Genomic DNA, 15,899 nt, shown 5'->3' on the forward strand with positions numbered 1-15,899 from the left:
TCCCTGAACCCCCTCTGTTGGTGGAAGCCACTGAAGGGTCACATGAGGTACCGGTATCACCTTGTTCTCAGTTCATGCAGAAACAAGCTTGATGGACTAAAAGGTAAAAGGTCCTTATAATATTGCATGATTTATCATTTTTTAGACACAACATCCATGAATAGCCACCTTCCATTTTTAACCAAATAGCTGTAATTAGGTGAAAAGGAAGTAGCATAGGCTGTAATTGTTTTTTTTTATTATAGTTCCCAACATAAGAACCAAATTTTGACTTTCTGTTGCGATTACAGTGAAAAAAATGTTTTTTTGTTGACAGTATAAATATGTATGGGACAATGCAACTACATTTATCCGAACAAGGTTTACAGACATGAACAAATCCCTGCACAATATTAAAAAAAAGCGTCAGCATAGTGAAACAGTATGCTGTATGCTAAGAGAGGATAAATGCTGACTAGGGAACAAAAAAATCCGGTCATTTGTCGCCCACCCTGCCGTCAGACGTACATCGTGTTCCTCTGCGCACCTCTGGTGTCCTGAAGCCGCCCTGGATGTGTTGACTGGCACCGGCTTGAACGTGCCAGTCTGGCAGAAAAATCCACAAGTCAGCTAGAGGAAGACAGAAAAAACCGGAAGCGTGGGTGCTCTGCTTTCAAAATAAGACACCATAGTGAGGTTGTTGTATGGCTATTTTTGTAGTGTCATTGCAGAGTTGTTGATATATTCATTAATCACTTACCTGGGACATTTACATGCGTTCAGGTTAGATTAGAGTAGATTGCCGACATTCGTGGGGGTTACATCGATATCTTACATGGGAATACATGTGAGATCATTGGAATCATTGTAGCATAGCATGTGTTTAATTATGTAAAATAAACAAATAGATTGAAAAATTAAATTGATTTTTTTTTTACATTTCCTTTAATTTCTCAGTTAATTATGAATTCATTTAATGTGTTAATGCATTAATTTCACATAGAATTTATTAATTTAATTTCAAAATGTTTAATGTTAATTTCTTTTTTGTGTTTGTTTACATTTTTAGACAGTTTTTAAGGGCTTTAAAACCCATTATATATACAGTATTTAAAGACAAAGCTTTGTTTTATTAGTTATTAGTATCAACAGTTCAGCATCTTACATTTTTGCTGTATTTTTTTCTTAATTGGATTTCTACAATGCGCTATGGGTCAATGGAAAACCACCTGCAGGTCACAAATGCCCCCCACGACGCACTTTGGACACCTCTGGTTCACATGCATGCACCCAGAAGTCAGTCTATCTCGAGAGAAACTGTATTGACGTATAATGCCGCACGTGCACGTGAGCGCCTGATGCTTTTATTGTGGAAATCCTTCAACGGATGCTCTATTTGAACCCACCAAACTTGCCTGCTGGGGCTGCAGACTGTGTGCGCCCTCAGTCAGACAGGCGGAGGAGACGTCGCTTAAGCGGCTGAGGTGCACCGTATTTGGACTTGAAACGGAGCCGGACCGGGCCGGTGGATGGTGTTCTGATCCACCTGCAGCCGCCGGATGATCGGAACCATGCTCCGGCTCGGTTCACCATACTGAGCATCGCGCACATGCTTGAGTGTGGGCACTGGGAGGAGGAGGAGGCATGTAGTTGCGATGGATTAATTAACGAGGACTTCACATGGACTTGTTTGTTTTTTGACATTAGTGCTTTCTAGTCATGGAGAACCAAGGCGCCGAGCTGCACAATTATGAAGACGTGCAGAAAAGCGGCTATCTCCGCAAGCATAAATCAATGCACCGGCGCTTCTTCGTGCTGAGGGCGGCCTCCGAGCATGGTCCTGCACGCCTGGAGTATTACGAGAACGAGAAGAAATTCCGCAGCAAATCTCCTGTGCCCAAGAAAGTCCTCAACCTGGAGACGTGCTTCAACATCAACAAGAGGGCTGACTCCAAAAACAAGCACCTGATCGTGCTGTACACCCGCAGCGAGAGCTTTGCCATCGCCGCAGACAGCGAGGAGGTCCAAAACGAGTGGTACCATGCCATGCTGGACCTTCAGTGCAACTGTAAGACGGCAAAAGTGGAAGAATCCACCATAATTTGTGATCTTTCTGCTGTGTGTCTCTGCATTGGGCCCATCCTGCCTTGGGCTGTTTTGCTCTCCATCTGCCTCGGCCATTGCATTCACTCCAATGCATTTTATTTCTCAGATTAATATTTACCTCTTCTGGCTGGGGCAAACGAACGCATCAAATTATTAGGGGGTGTTTTTATTCAAAACATGAAATGGCGCCAAGTGAATGATGCTTTTATCATGCGGTGATGGTGGGATTGAGAAATATTATTGCAAATATACGACTTGATATCAGCAACGGTGTACACAGCGGCGTTTAGTACAGCGAATAAGGTGCAGCCTTGTTTTGCATGGCGCAGTGGGCATATAGCAACCATCCACGGCATGCATCATATAGCTCCAGCCTATCGTGGAGCACTACACTCCAGCCCGTGTTGTTGTTTTTCTGCACAGCCCGCCCGCCTCTAATAACCTACATTTCTGCAGGAGGTGCAGGCATCAGCATCCACGCTCTCTTGATGCGAGATAGAAAGAATAAGAATTGTAATTTTAATGTCGTTTTTCTACTCGTTTCTCTTCGTGTTGTTTTCCTTCGTGTTCTGGTGCTGATGGGGACCAGAACAGCACCAGCACAACCCCTCCCTTTCCCCTCACCGTGCACTCACTATGATGGGCTTTCCCAGCTCTGCCTGTACTGTACTCCAATGCTGAGAGATGACTGATGGATGGATGAATGGATGGATGAATGGATGGATGAATGGATGCACGGCCGATCACATCAAAAACACCTGTATTGATGTGTTCATGGAGCTAAAGTGAAGGGGAATATAGAAATACTCACACTATTACTGACTGTTAGTTCAAATGTAATCTGTGGTTGTAATGCTGTGTCCTAGAGCAGTGGTTCTCACTGTTTTTACGATTTTTACACCAAATATCACCTCCATTTTTAAAACGTTGCAATTACCTCAATTTTTGAAAATGTAAATTCAGTGAATCTTTGGTTAATACATTTGAAATACTTTATTATTTCAAGCGTTTTTAATATTTATAATAATATTTAATAATTATGTATATATTGAATTATATATACTTTTCTCGATGTTGTTTTGCACCGCATACTGTAAAACCTAAGGATTTTAATATTCATTAATTCATTTTCTACCGCTTATCCTCACGAGGATCGCAGGGGTGCTGGAGCCTATCCTAGCTGTCTTGGGGCGAGAGGCGGGGTACACCCTGGACTGGTGGCCAGCCAATCACAGGGCACATATAGACAAACAACCATTCACACTCACATTCATACCTATGGACAATTTGGAGTCGCCAATTAACCTAGCATGTTTTTGGAATGTGGGAGGAAACCGGAGTACCCGGAGAAAAGCCACGCATGCACGGGGAGAACATGCAAACTCCACACAGAGATGGTGAAGGGTGGAGGATTTTAATATGTTTATATTTAATATATTTAATATACATGTATTTTAATATACTTAATATTGTTTAAATTTTGTAAAAAGGCTAAAAAAAAAGTTCTATACAACCTACACCCGTGATGTAAGTTAGAGTTTAGTGTAAATTGGAACTTCAAGTTATTCACACTTGCATGATGGTCACATAAAGTACAGTAGCGATAACATTTCATCAAAGAATTAAATGATACGATGATAAACAAAATAGAAAACCGTCTTGGACATGGAAAGGGCGTTGCAAAAGAGAGAGACAGGCTTACTATGAGGAAGAAGTCTCTTTAATGAGAGAAAATTATTGAATTTTATTGTAAATTATTAATAAGAGCATTTGATTTGCCTACCCGTTCACCCTACAGTGCATTGGAAACCACAAAACTTTGTGTTGCTAATAGTTAATATTATTATTTACAATTATTTGTTTTCTTTACATTATATTTTTCTTGCTGTTTTGTTGTTGTTGTGGTTGAAATGTGCTGCAGCCCAATAAACAAACAAGCCAAGCTGCACTTTGGACACTTCTGTCCTAAAGTATTTGAGGCTAAATGAGCCTGTTACACAATTCTTGACGTGACATCAGCACTAAGAGGTTGAGCTACTGTAAATGTACAACAACAAAGGCCATATACTAACTTCTCTGGGTAACAAAGGAATATCTTCCAATAAAATACTATTTACAAAGTAAGTAACTTCTTTTGAAATTGAATGTCATGGTGTAAAGGCAGTATTTTACCAAAGGTACTACTTCTTATGGACCCTTAGTAACCTACTCGTATTAGCTTTAGCTTAGAAAACATGTTTATTCAGGAGTCCAATAATTCCCGCTGTATAGATTGTATCTTAATGGATAGAAATGGATTGCCTGGACAATTTGCCAGGATTTCAATTCCTCATTTTCATCCATTTCCTGTTCTTTCACTCACAGGTAAAACACCTGAAGACTACGGCAGCAGTGGAGAGTGTAGCTCCCCGTCGCCCATTCCAACTTTCAAAGAAGTGTGGCAGGTCAAAGTTTGGCCGAAAGGTCTTGGACATGCAAGGAACTTAGTGGGCATCTACCGTCTGTGCCTGACTGACAAGACTGTCAACTTTGTCAAGCTCAACTCTGATGTGGCTGCTGTGGTGCTGCAGCTGATGAATGTTCGCAGGTGCGGCCATTCGGAGAACTTTTTCTTCATCGAGGTGGGTCGCTCAGCCATAACCGGGCCAGGAGAGTTCTGGATGCAGGTGGATGACTCCGTGGTGGCTCAGAACATGCACGAGACCTTGCTGGAGGCCATGAAAGCGCTCAGTGAGGAGTTCCGTCAGCGCAGTAAGTCTCAGTCTGTGGGTACGTCATGCGGAGGAGGCACCGTGTCAAACCCCATCAGTGTTCCCAGCCGCCGACATCATCCGAATCTTCCACCGAGTCAGGTGGGCTTCACCAGGCGAGCCCGTACGGAGACGCCAGGCAGCAGCACCAGCACCTCGCCGACATCGCGTCATGGCTTCCCACGGGCGCGAACGGCCAGCATCGGGGCAAGGTCGGAGGAGAGCGGTGCAAGTACCAGATCAACATGGGCCAGCTCCAGCCCGAGTCTTAATGGATCATGCTCAACTACTCCAACCCTCAGACCCAAACCCACCAGAGCTCCCACCCCTGCTAAGATTACCCTCAGTCTTGCACGTTACACACCTAACCCAGCTCCCTCTCCTGCTCCAAGCCTCTCCTCCAGCTCTGGTCACGGTTCTGAGTGTGGCTTAGTGGGGGCGGCGGTGGGAGGAATGACGGTGTGCTCCTACCCTCGTGTAACTCAGAGAGTTTCTGTTTCGGGTTCCCCAAGTGACTACGGTTCCTCGGATGAATATGGCTCCAGTCCTGGTGAGCACTCCTTGCTCATGCCTAGTATGGCTGCCCATCATGTGCACGGGGAGGGCCCGTCTAGCTACATAGTCATGGGTCAGCGAGAGGGTCTTCTCGGTTCCCATCATCGCTCTAAAGGCAGACGGATTCTTCGACGCTCATCCAGTCGGGATTCTGAGGCAGAACGAAGACTACTAAGTAAAAGGGCTTCCCTGCCTTTGGCCGCCCATGAACGACTAGTTCCGCATCGGAAAGATGATGACGAGGACGATGAGGAATATGCCATCATGTCACAGTGCGCTAACAGAGAAGGTTCTGGCGGCTTGGCGTTGGGGCGTGGACGACGAGATGCAGCGGGAGAGAACAGAAAGCAGTTTGAAAAAAGGAGAGAAGTGGAAGCAGGAGCTACCGTGGATAGCGGCTACATGTCAATGCTGCCTGGAGTCACTTCGCCTGCTGCAGACGACGAGTACATGGCCATGACACCCAAAAACAGCGTGTCCCCACCTCAGCATATGCGGCAGCCCAGCGCAGAGGGCTACATGGTCATGTCTCCCAATAGCAGCGTCTCCACAGAGTTGCACGGACTCGGTATGTGGGATAACAGGGGCTGCATGGAGAGCCGGGTCGCAAGCGACTACATGAACGTCTCCCCCATCAGTAGCCGCTCTGCTTGTAGCACACCGCCCTCCCATCCTGAGCAGCACCAGCTACAACCAAAAATGTTCAATTCCTACTTCTCCCTGCCCCGAGCTTATCAGCATACCCTCTATAGTCGCTTTGAGGAGGATTTAAACAAAGGCGAGGAAAAAAAGGACAGCAGTGATAGCGCTGGAAGAGGTAGTGCAGCAGGGTTCAGCAAGAGAAACAAAACAGGAGTGGGGCCCGGTGGAGGCTTCCAGCTCTCCATGTCTTCCTCTTCTTTCTCCTCGAGCTCGGCCAGCAGTGAAAGCCTGGAGGACAAGACCATATCAGCAGGGAAAGGCTTAAGTTTGTACAAAAGTGCAGGAACATGCACCAAAGATGGCCACCTACAAAAACGTGGATCGAGCTGTAAGAGCCCAAAGCAACAAAGGAGGGGCCGCCCCCTCAGTGTGTCTTCAGACATCACTAAAGCAAACACCCTCCCCAGGGTCAAAGAGAATATGCCCCCCATGGCAACGCAGAACGTTGGTGAGTACGTGAGTATTGTGTTCAAGGGAGAGAATAAGTTTGATAATGGAAGACATGCGGGATCCGAAAAAGCGCAGCCTGTCATTCACGGAACCCTCCGCCCCTTGAACCAGCCCCTTACTGACCCCAACAATGTTGCTAACCTTCCTCGCAGCTTCTCTGCACCATTGTCCACCTCTGCCGAGTACGTGAGCATGGATGTAGGAAAGTCCTCAACATCCCTGAGGTCAACGTTCAGCCCCCCCCAGGGCCCGTCGTCTGTACCCCCCAAGGGCACATCGTCTCCTCTGGCAGCTGAGGGAAACACTGTACATCGAACAAAAACAAAGACGGCACCAGACGCCCATAATTTATTCACAGACAACAAAGATCCTAGCATTTCAGCGAGACCTGACACCCACTCGGGTCCGCCTGTGTCCATGGAGGAGGACGCAGGGTCAGGCTTTTCTCCAGTCAAGTCCTTCCAGTCTCCCGAACAACGCAGCAGACTCCGATCTGAAAACCAGGGTCGACGCGGACACCGCTCAGAAACCTTTAATGCTCCTCCATCTGTAACGAGCCACCCACCCCCGACTACCACCCTCTTCCCAGAAGGTGCCCAGGCGGCGGGCCACCGGCATGCTTTGGACTGCTCTCTGTGGGAAAGCGGTCAGGTGGCGAATTTGTCTGCCACGCCGCCTCCTCAAGCCTCCGAACAAGGCCTTAACTATATTGACCTTGACTTGGCCATTAAGGAGAGCCCTCAAGCTGGAGGGGAGCGTTCCTCTACCGCCTACAACATCGGAGCAGGTGCTGTGGGTAGCGGCGCCGGCTCCAGCCTCAACTTGTATGCCAGTATTGACTTCTATAAATCAGAGGAACTCAGAGCACAACAGATGGGAAGAAAAGATGATCAAGGTAAGGACTCTTGGGAACCTTGATGTTTATTTGGACGTTTCTTCGGTTTATTTGGATGGATTAAGATACTATGTCTTTCACATGCGATCGATTGCTTTCAGACATGCCTTCATGTCACCCTGCTAACAAAAAAAAGAACAGTCAACTGTTCTATCGATTTGTCTGCAAAGCGCAGACAAAACTTGTGTGGGGAGCTGTTTCTCCATGCTGAGGGTCGTCTGCAAGGTCTCTTATTATCACGAGTGGGTGTCGAGTGAGATCACAGCCAATTGACGTGTCTGCCACTGGTAATGAGTCTTTCACATAAACGGTAATAGACGGACGGGAACACGGGCCGAGTACTTTGTGAGCCACTGCGTGCGTGTGGGCGAGCTCTCGACCGCGGCCGGTTCACACGGCAACCTTGAGGATTCCTATCATGCTGTGCGCAGCCCAAAGTCATGTAACAGTGTAATGGATGGTGTACAGTAGCATATTAGAGATGAGTGGCTCTCACATCCCGAGTTCGATTCCACCCTCGGCAATCTCTGTGTGGAGTTTGCATGTTCTCCCCGTGCATGTGTGGGTTTTCTCCGGGTACTCCGGTTTCCTCCCACATTCCAAAAACATGCTAGGTTAATTGGTGACTCCAAATTGTCCATAGGTATGAATGTGAGTGTGAATGGTTGTTTGTCTATATGTGCCCTGTGATTGGCTGGCCACCAGTCCAGGGTGTACCCCGCCTGGGATAGGCTCCAGCATGCCCGCGACCCACGCGAGGTCGAAAATGAATGAATGAATGAATAATTCTCAGTTTTTGTTTACACTGCTGGAGAGGTATTCATATAACAATATGGTGTTTATTATTGTAGTAATGGTATAGTTCATCTCAAACAGGCTTAATTGTGTCGATTCTCAGTCACTCAGGTCATGTTAATGCTTAATCTATACCCGTATGTACACGTGTTATCATTTTCTAAGACAAAAAGTGAAAAAAAACATTATTGTGGTTGTAGTTAGCATCATATCTTTATTTATTTATTTATTTATTTACAAAGAGCGACCTGGGTACATATCCCAATGTTTTTCGGTTGAATATCAATACACAATATCTAACAATATTTTATCAACAAAGTGAGTTTAGACAAAAGTCAAAGCCAAATACACATCCAAAGTTTTATTAAAATGTAAATCTTAGATAACAATATCCGCTGAAATAAAATTGTATATTATCACTAAATACGTAAATATAGAAAAAAGTTAAATATACTGTTCAATCTTCAGTGCAATCATGCTGCAGCCGGGTTAGTGCCGTTAGCGCTTCTATCTCACGTTCCCTATGACGACAGATGGTAAACATGGTTGATACCATCTTTATCCAGCAACCTTTATACAGTCTTTTTTTGCTGTTCACTCCCGCTATCCCGATCCTGCTACTCCTGCTACTAATAGATGACGTTATCATTTAATTTGCACAATTGGCCATGACGCATGTGCATAAAAGGCTAAAAGAATGTATACATACAATATATTTAAAGACAAATGTTTGCATTATTATTATTTCTCTGGGTGATATAGTGAGATTTAAAAAAATATTACTTTATTACTTAAAAAAAAAAAAATATATATATATATATATATAAAATATCGATATATCACCCAGAAAATAATAATAAAAAAATTATAAAAAATATATCGATATATCACCCAGAGAAATAATAATAATAATGCAAAATTTAAAAACAAATCTATTGTATGTATATGTTTTTTTAGCCTTTTATGCACGTGTGTCATGGCCAATTATGCAAATTAAATGATAACGTCACCTAGACCCTGCCCCCTATAAACAACAAGCAACTCTAAAATATGAATTAGGAGCGCACACCGTTCCTGCATCTAATTTATTCAGAATTTCCATAATTGATTCATCTAATGCATGTCTGATCATAATAATTGCCTACTTGTTGCAACTGGGAATGTCATGTTTGTGCATTTAACATGCATAGAGTAAAGCTCTTGTAATATTCAGTCAATAGCTCCTATACGAGTCATGTTCCCATGGAGCTAGTACAGTGTTATGTGCTGCATCTCCTTTGTTAGTCTTCATTGTTTCATCTGTATGCATAAAACATTGCATACACAATAATTCATTGCATATATTTTACATCCAATTATCAAGACCATAATGCTGCTACTGACACATAGTATATTTATTATATATATTCTGACTATATATATTTATTAATATTTTATGTCCACTCATGTTGGTTGACCTGACCAACACAGCCTGACTTTTATTTTACATCCTTATTATACATCAATAAGAATGCAACGCAACATCTGTCACCTTTTCTCGGGCGTGAGTACATCACGGTCTGAATGGAAATTAGCCAAACAACCTTCAGTCGACATGTTTTTGCGTCTTTAAGACTGTAATGATGGATGCATGCATTGGTGAATCATAGCTGACCTAAGCCTGTTTTTGTAGTGTTTCACACTATCATTTGCCTCTTATGGAGCTTGAGTCAAGTTGATGTATGAGCACTTTTATCCATAAGTGTCCCCAGAGGTACAAACTAATGCTTTATGAGCTTTAATAAAGAGAGGCTCATTTGGTCTCAGTGGATCACTATGGGACACATTCACGGCCATTGCAGGCTGATTATTGCAAAGCTCAGATGTTTTCTACGTGGCACGGAGGACTCGTGATGTGATTGCATAATATTGACATATGAACGACTGTTTTAGTATCAGTAAATGCCACTTTAAAAGATAGCATTCATCATGTGATGTCTCCAGTACACAAGCAGCCATTGATTAAATGTTTTTAAAGAAAATACATTCCATGACTACATCATTATTGGATGTGGCATGAATGTAAAAGGGTCCAGACACCCAAAATGTTAACACAACACACTTTTAATACACAATGATTGTAGTTTTACATTCAGAAAACAATGTGAAATGTTTAAAAAATTACACGAAAATACATAAATTTAACATTATAACATTTAACATTTTTATCATTTGTGTTTCTCACCTCCCTTATCAAAGTTCTTTGGCCCCATGGTGATGTATGCCGTATCCGTCCTCAATAGTAGTTACACTATAAAGCTCTGCTGTTAGGTAGCAAAGTACTTCAGCGTCAACTGTTGATGACATCATAGACCAGCGAAGGAGCTGGAAAAAATGACTTCCAGGTGGGACTTGAAAGCGTATTTTGTAATAAAGACACATTAAGAACACAGAGCAGTGTATTAATTACACATCTAGGGCTTCAACTATTTCAACTATTAATTTTCCTAGTCGATTAATCTGAAGCATGTTGTTTTGATTAATCGAGTAATTGGTTTGGCCCTGGATGGACCAACCAAACAGAAACAGTCAAAGTTTGGGCGGTAACACATCAGAAAAGGTGTGTTCCAAATGTAAATATATACATATTTACATCTTTCAATTAAAGAAATGATTAATCAGTTAATTTTATCGTGGATTAATCATCAATTCATCAATAACCGAGACAGTATATGAGAACCGAGGCAAAATGTTGGCAAAAAAATGAAAACTAGGGTGTTGTAAAACAGAGGCTCCACGGTATTTGGGGCTAAAACAAGTGAGGGTGTTGTCTCCATGTTAATTCCTGTTTGTGTTTTCCTCCAGATTGTTGATTCATGCTCAAATCTGGGATGGATGGCTCCACACTCAGCAGCCCAACTGTTGCCACAACACAACCTTACACCGAGTCCCAACACTGGAACTCTGGAAAACCTCATCCTCATCCTGTCTGCCATTTTCTCTCAACCAAACATGTGCCAAATACAAACACACACACAAGCACGCACGGTAAGGAAGAGCCTGTTTTCTGCCTCACTTTGATCAGCTAACCGGAAACAGATAAAAGATGTATGTTACATTATGTCCGTTTCACATGACGACAACCATCTGACAATCAAGTAAAGCCATAAAGTCAGTGAAGTGTCGTGCTTTGGTTTCATTTGTGACATATGTCCTCCCAAATTGACACCATCAGGATTGGCAGCTAAGCAAATGTAATGAAATGTGACGACTCACCTTAGCCAGCATCATCCTTTGTCCATATTCCGAGTTCATGATCAAAAAGGTTCACCAGAAGGAACGAGAGCTTCACACAATCATACATTTTGTCAGTGCTGTGATACAGAATACATACACTTCCCGTGATGCTGCTTCGTGGGTTTTTCTCAAAGCATTGCATTGATCACAACTGGACCGGACAAGTCAGGATGTCAAAGACAATAACTTCCTTTTTGGAGAGAGATATCGGTGTGTGATACCACTGATTTCCTTTCCGATACGATTTTGAGGAAAATTCGAAAACTTTTAACAACTATGCATAATGTGTCTGGTAAATTTTAAAAAGCCGTGCACGGTCGTCCCTTCGAATATCACGGCGTCACGCTATCACAGTCTTTCACAGTATAATTAATTAATAAATCATTGCTCTTTCATAGCCTATTATTAGTGCATTTCTGGCCCGGCATAAAAATGACTAAATGAACGATCAGACACATTAAAAGACACAATTACATGTATACATCAACAGTGGTCTTTAATGTTATATTAGCTGTAATAAGTCCTGGAAGTAAAAAAAAAAAAAAAAAAAAAACCCCAACACAAACCAAAACTCCCAATGCTAACGTGTGAGTCTATATTATGGCTTATTTTCTGTTATTATATCTACTATATTGAGTAATACCAGTGTAAAGGTGGACTATAGGGGTGATATTTCATGTCTAGAGGGCTCTAATAATGTACTGAGAAGGTCATTTTTTATGATCTAATTATGAAAACATTGCATTCATAAACAAGAAATCATACTTCCTGGAAATTCATTTATGATGACTGTATTTTAAAGCATAGCATGTATTTCATAGCATAAAAATACAATACATCAAATATTTAGAAAATAAGAATTAAATAAAGTAATAACTACTATTTAAGAATGTCCGATAATTATCGGTGTAGATAATTATCATCCTGATAGCAGCATAAAAATGTGATATCAGTCAACATCTGTATCAGAATTTTTTCTCAATCATCAAAACCGATATTTTAAAAATGCTGTATACAAATCATATGTGTTCATTCCACCACAGGAGATGTTACACATATCGGTATCGGAAATTGAGAGTTGGACAGAATCTGCAAAAAAGCCAATGTCGGTCATCCCGACTACTATTACTGCATTCCTTTTAATGATATACATTACCTCAAATGAATGAAGTAGCAATATATTGATAGGAGTATTGATTTTAGAGACTAAAGATCTAATATTGGAGGTATTAATATTTCATCCATCTGCACCAACTGACTATCAAATGACGGACAAAGTGTGCCTTTCTCCTTAGCTGATAAATACTTGGATCCTACAGAATACCCTCAAACTAGTCTTGAACAATCCAGTTGTGATGGATTCAATGGTCTGAGAGTACACTGACCTGGGTAATTCATTCGAAAATGTTGGGTTGGGATTTGCAGTTTGAACTGTTATGATATTTTCTGCACAGCTACAACACAACAAAGTGTATGCAATTGAGAATTTAACATTGAATTCTTGTTGTTGTTTCCCATTCCACGCCAGTATTCCTGATAATCCAACATGCATTCATGTAATAATCCTGGTAGCAAACAATGCATAACAATTGGCACATTTGCATAACATTCTTCTTCAGCATTGTTTGTTTGTTAGACACGATTCAGTTCAAATGTGATGATGATATAAAATAGACCGAATTGACTTGATTTTGACGTTTAAATTGATATGGCAAGCAAACATTTTGTTTTCCCCTCATTCATAGAACAGTTTACACCAATATAATGTGATTCATTACACTACAGTACAGCGGTATATAAGATACACAGTATACATACAGTATAAGGATGAATACTTTATAGCCTAGATATCTATATACTCTTTTATAAAGTGCCTCTTTTTTGATTGTAGCTGTTTTACACAGGTAATCTTAAAATGGGTTGTCAAAATACACAAAAGTGAACAAACACACTGATATCAGTAAACTATTTTGCCTTACTGTTTATCTGAAAAGTATTTTATGGGGGAGGGGGTGCCTAACAGTTAAGCCACAATGTAAGCATTCCCTCAATCTTGTAGGCCCAAAAAAGTGAAGCAAAAAAAAAAAAAACTTGAGATGGGGTCCTTGAATCCATTTTCACTCATTTTACAATGAGGACTCTAAATTGTGTACATGTTAAATCAAGTTGTTTTTAACCTGACACATGTCAGTGGCTTGTAAATAAAATCTACTAACAAAGCAGGACTTTCAAATGAAATGTGTGTATTGATTTAGACCTGCAAGTGTATTTTGACCCCAAACACCAGTGGAGGTCCTTTGAACTCTTCAGAGCAGCTAAACGGGCTAAAACACTATGAACACGGTTGTGTGTGTTGTTTTTCTATATTTGGATGTGGAGTCAGTCCTCAGATGGTGTGAATAGTGCTCCTTCTTTCTAATCTCTGCTCCTCTCACTCAACCCAAGTGTTACTTTTCTACTACCACTTCCGTTGCTGTCAGACTCATTGCCAAAAAAAAATACCACAGTCTGTCAAGCAAGCGCCATTTGTGAACCGTAGAGACAACAAATTAGCCTCACTTTAGTCGAAACGTTTTCACTTGAGAGCTTCTGGGCTTCATTTTCAATTCAATAATTTTAATGGTTTTTATGACCGGTTACATAGGAGAACCTGAAGTAACTTTAGTGACAAAACTCAGTGGGGTTCCTGGTTGTGTGTATACAGGGTACAAAGAAAGAAGGCTTTCTCAGTGTATTTGTCACATTTAGAATCATATTGGAATTACATCATGTCATTTCCAGTTAAAAGAAACATAGACAAAGTCACTAACTCTTCAATTTGGCTGAGGTATGTATAATTTTGGCCTTAAAAGTACTCAACAAAAATATAAACGCAACACTTTAGTTTTTGCTCCAATTTTTCATGTGATGGACTCAAAGATTTAAAATTCATTCCAGATAAACAATATGACAATTTCTTTCAAATGTTCACAAATTGTTCACAAATTGAACAAATTGCTTTGCTGAGATAATCCATCCCAGCTCACAGGTGTGCCACATCAAGGTGCTCATCAGACACCATGATTAGTGCACAGGTGTACCTTAGACTGTCCACAATAAAAGGCCACTCTGAAACGTGCAGTTTTGTCTCACAGCAAAATGCCACAAATGTCGCAACCAGATCTGTTGCTCGTGCATTGAATGTTCATTTCTCCACCATAAGCCGATGGGCGAAGAACACGGGTGGATTTTATTGATGGCATTTTGAATGCACAGAGAGACCGCAATGAGATCCCGAGGCCCATTGTTGTGCCATACATCCATGAACATCACCTCATGTTTCAGCAAGATAATGCACGGCCCCATGTTGCAAGGATCTGTACACAATTCTTGGAAAGCATACTCACCCGACATGTCGGGTGTTCCAGTGTGTGTACCAGTTTCCGCTGATATCCAGCAACTTTGCACGGCCATTTAAGAGGAGTGGACTAACATTCCACAGGCCACAATTGACAATCTGTTAAACTCTATGTGTTGCACTGCATGAGGTTCTGAGTCCCCAGACCCCCAATAAAGTAAACAAATGCACATTTCAGGGTGGCCTATTATTGGGGACGGTCTAAGGTACACCTGAGCACTAATCATGGTGTCTGATGAGCATCTTGATGTGGCACACCAGTAAGGTGGGATGGATTATCTCAGCAAAGCAGAAGTGCTCACTCAGATTTGTGAACAATGTTTGCGAGAAATGGTTCTATTGTTTATCTGGAATGAATTTTAGATCTTTGATTCCATCTTATGAAAAATGTGAAAAAAAACAAAAGTGTTGCATTTTTATTTTTGTTGAGTATATATTCCTCAAGCGTTAAATGTCCAAAATGATAGTACCCACCATGACAAAGCTCTTTTTTGAAAACACCGCAATTCAAGAGAATGACTATTCTAAATCAGCATAGCCCAGCACTGCCAACAGTTTGTGGTTCATTCTGCCAAACTCTTGTAATTCAACTACTGACTGGGTTGAAGTGCTCCTTTATAATCTTGTTGTTATTCCATCAGTGGAACTCTCCTAATTAGGGATTAAAGAGCCTCTCTGACTGTACCTCATAATCTCAAGATCTTGCAGACGAAACAGTTGGTAATTAAACCCCTCTCAGTCTGAGACCACAACAGGATATCGTCACATTGGGGCAAAAAATTATATCCATCAAAGCTATGGAATGGAAGTGAGGGAGCAGACATGTGTTACTGTACGCACAATCAAGATAGCGTCTCTAATTACAATTGAAAGAGCATTCTATGTATTTTAAAGGTGTTGATACTTTGATAATAATGTAAACTGTACAAAGACTGAACATGAGCTATGTAAAATACAGTGTGTACAGAGGAGGGGGCTTGTTGGGGGGGAGGGC

At 41.7% G+C, this 15,899-nt stretch overlaps 1 protein-coding gene across 2 annotated transcripts; it reads left to right on the top strand.

The window, feature by feature from the left end:
• Positions 1-1,414: 1,414 nt before the first annotated feature.
• On the top strand, positions 1,415-15,875 carry si:ch211-284e13.4 (insulin receptor substrate 1-B). 2 transcript variants are annotated; one of them, XM_058087011.1, is made up of 3 exons: positions 1,415-2,047; positions 4,450-7,437; positions 11,077-15,875. In XM_058087011.1, exons 1-3 carry the CDS (start codon positions 1,699-1,701, stop codon positions 11,082-11,084), a joined length of 3,345 nt encoding a protein of 1,114 aa, XP_057942994.1. In that variant the 5' UTR covers positions 1,415-1,698; the 3' UTR covers positions 11,085-15,875. The 2 variants fall into 2 exon arrangements, with proteins under 2 accessions (XP_057942994.1, XP_057942993.1); XM_058087010.1 differs by lacking the exon at positions 11,077-15,875 and having other exon boundaries at positions 4,450-8,953.
• Positions 15,876-15,899: the final 24 nt, after the last annotated feature.

Source organism: Doryrhamphus excisus, chromosome 11 (genome assembly GCF_030265055.1).
Source record: "Doryrhamphus excisus isolate RoL2022-K1 chromosome 11, RoL_Dexc_1.0, whole genome shotgun sequence".
NCBI classification, from domain to species: domain Eukaryota; kingdom Metazoa; phylum Chordata; class Actinopteri; order Syngnathiformes; family Syngnathidae; genus Doryrhamphus; species Doryrhamphus excisus.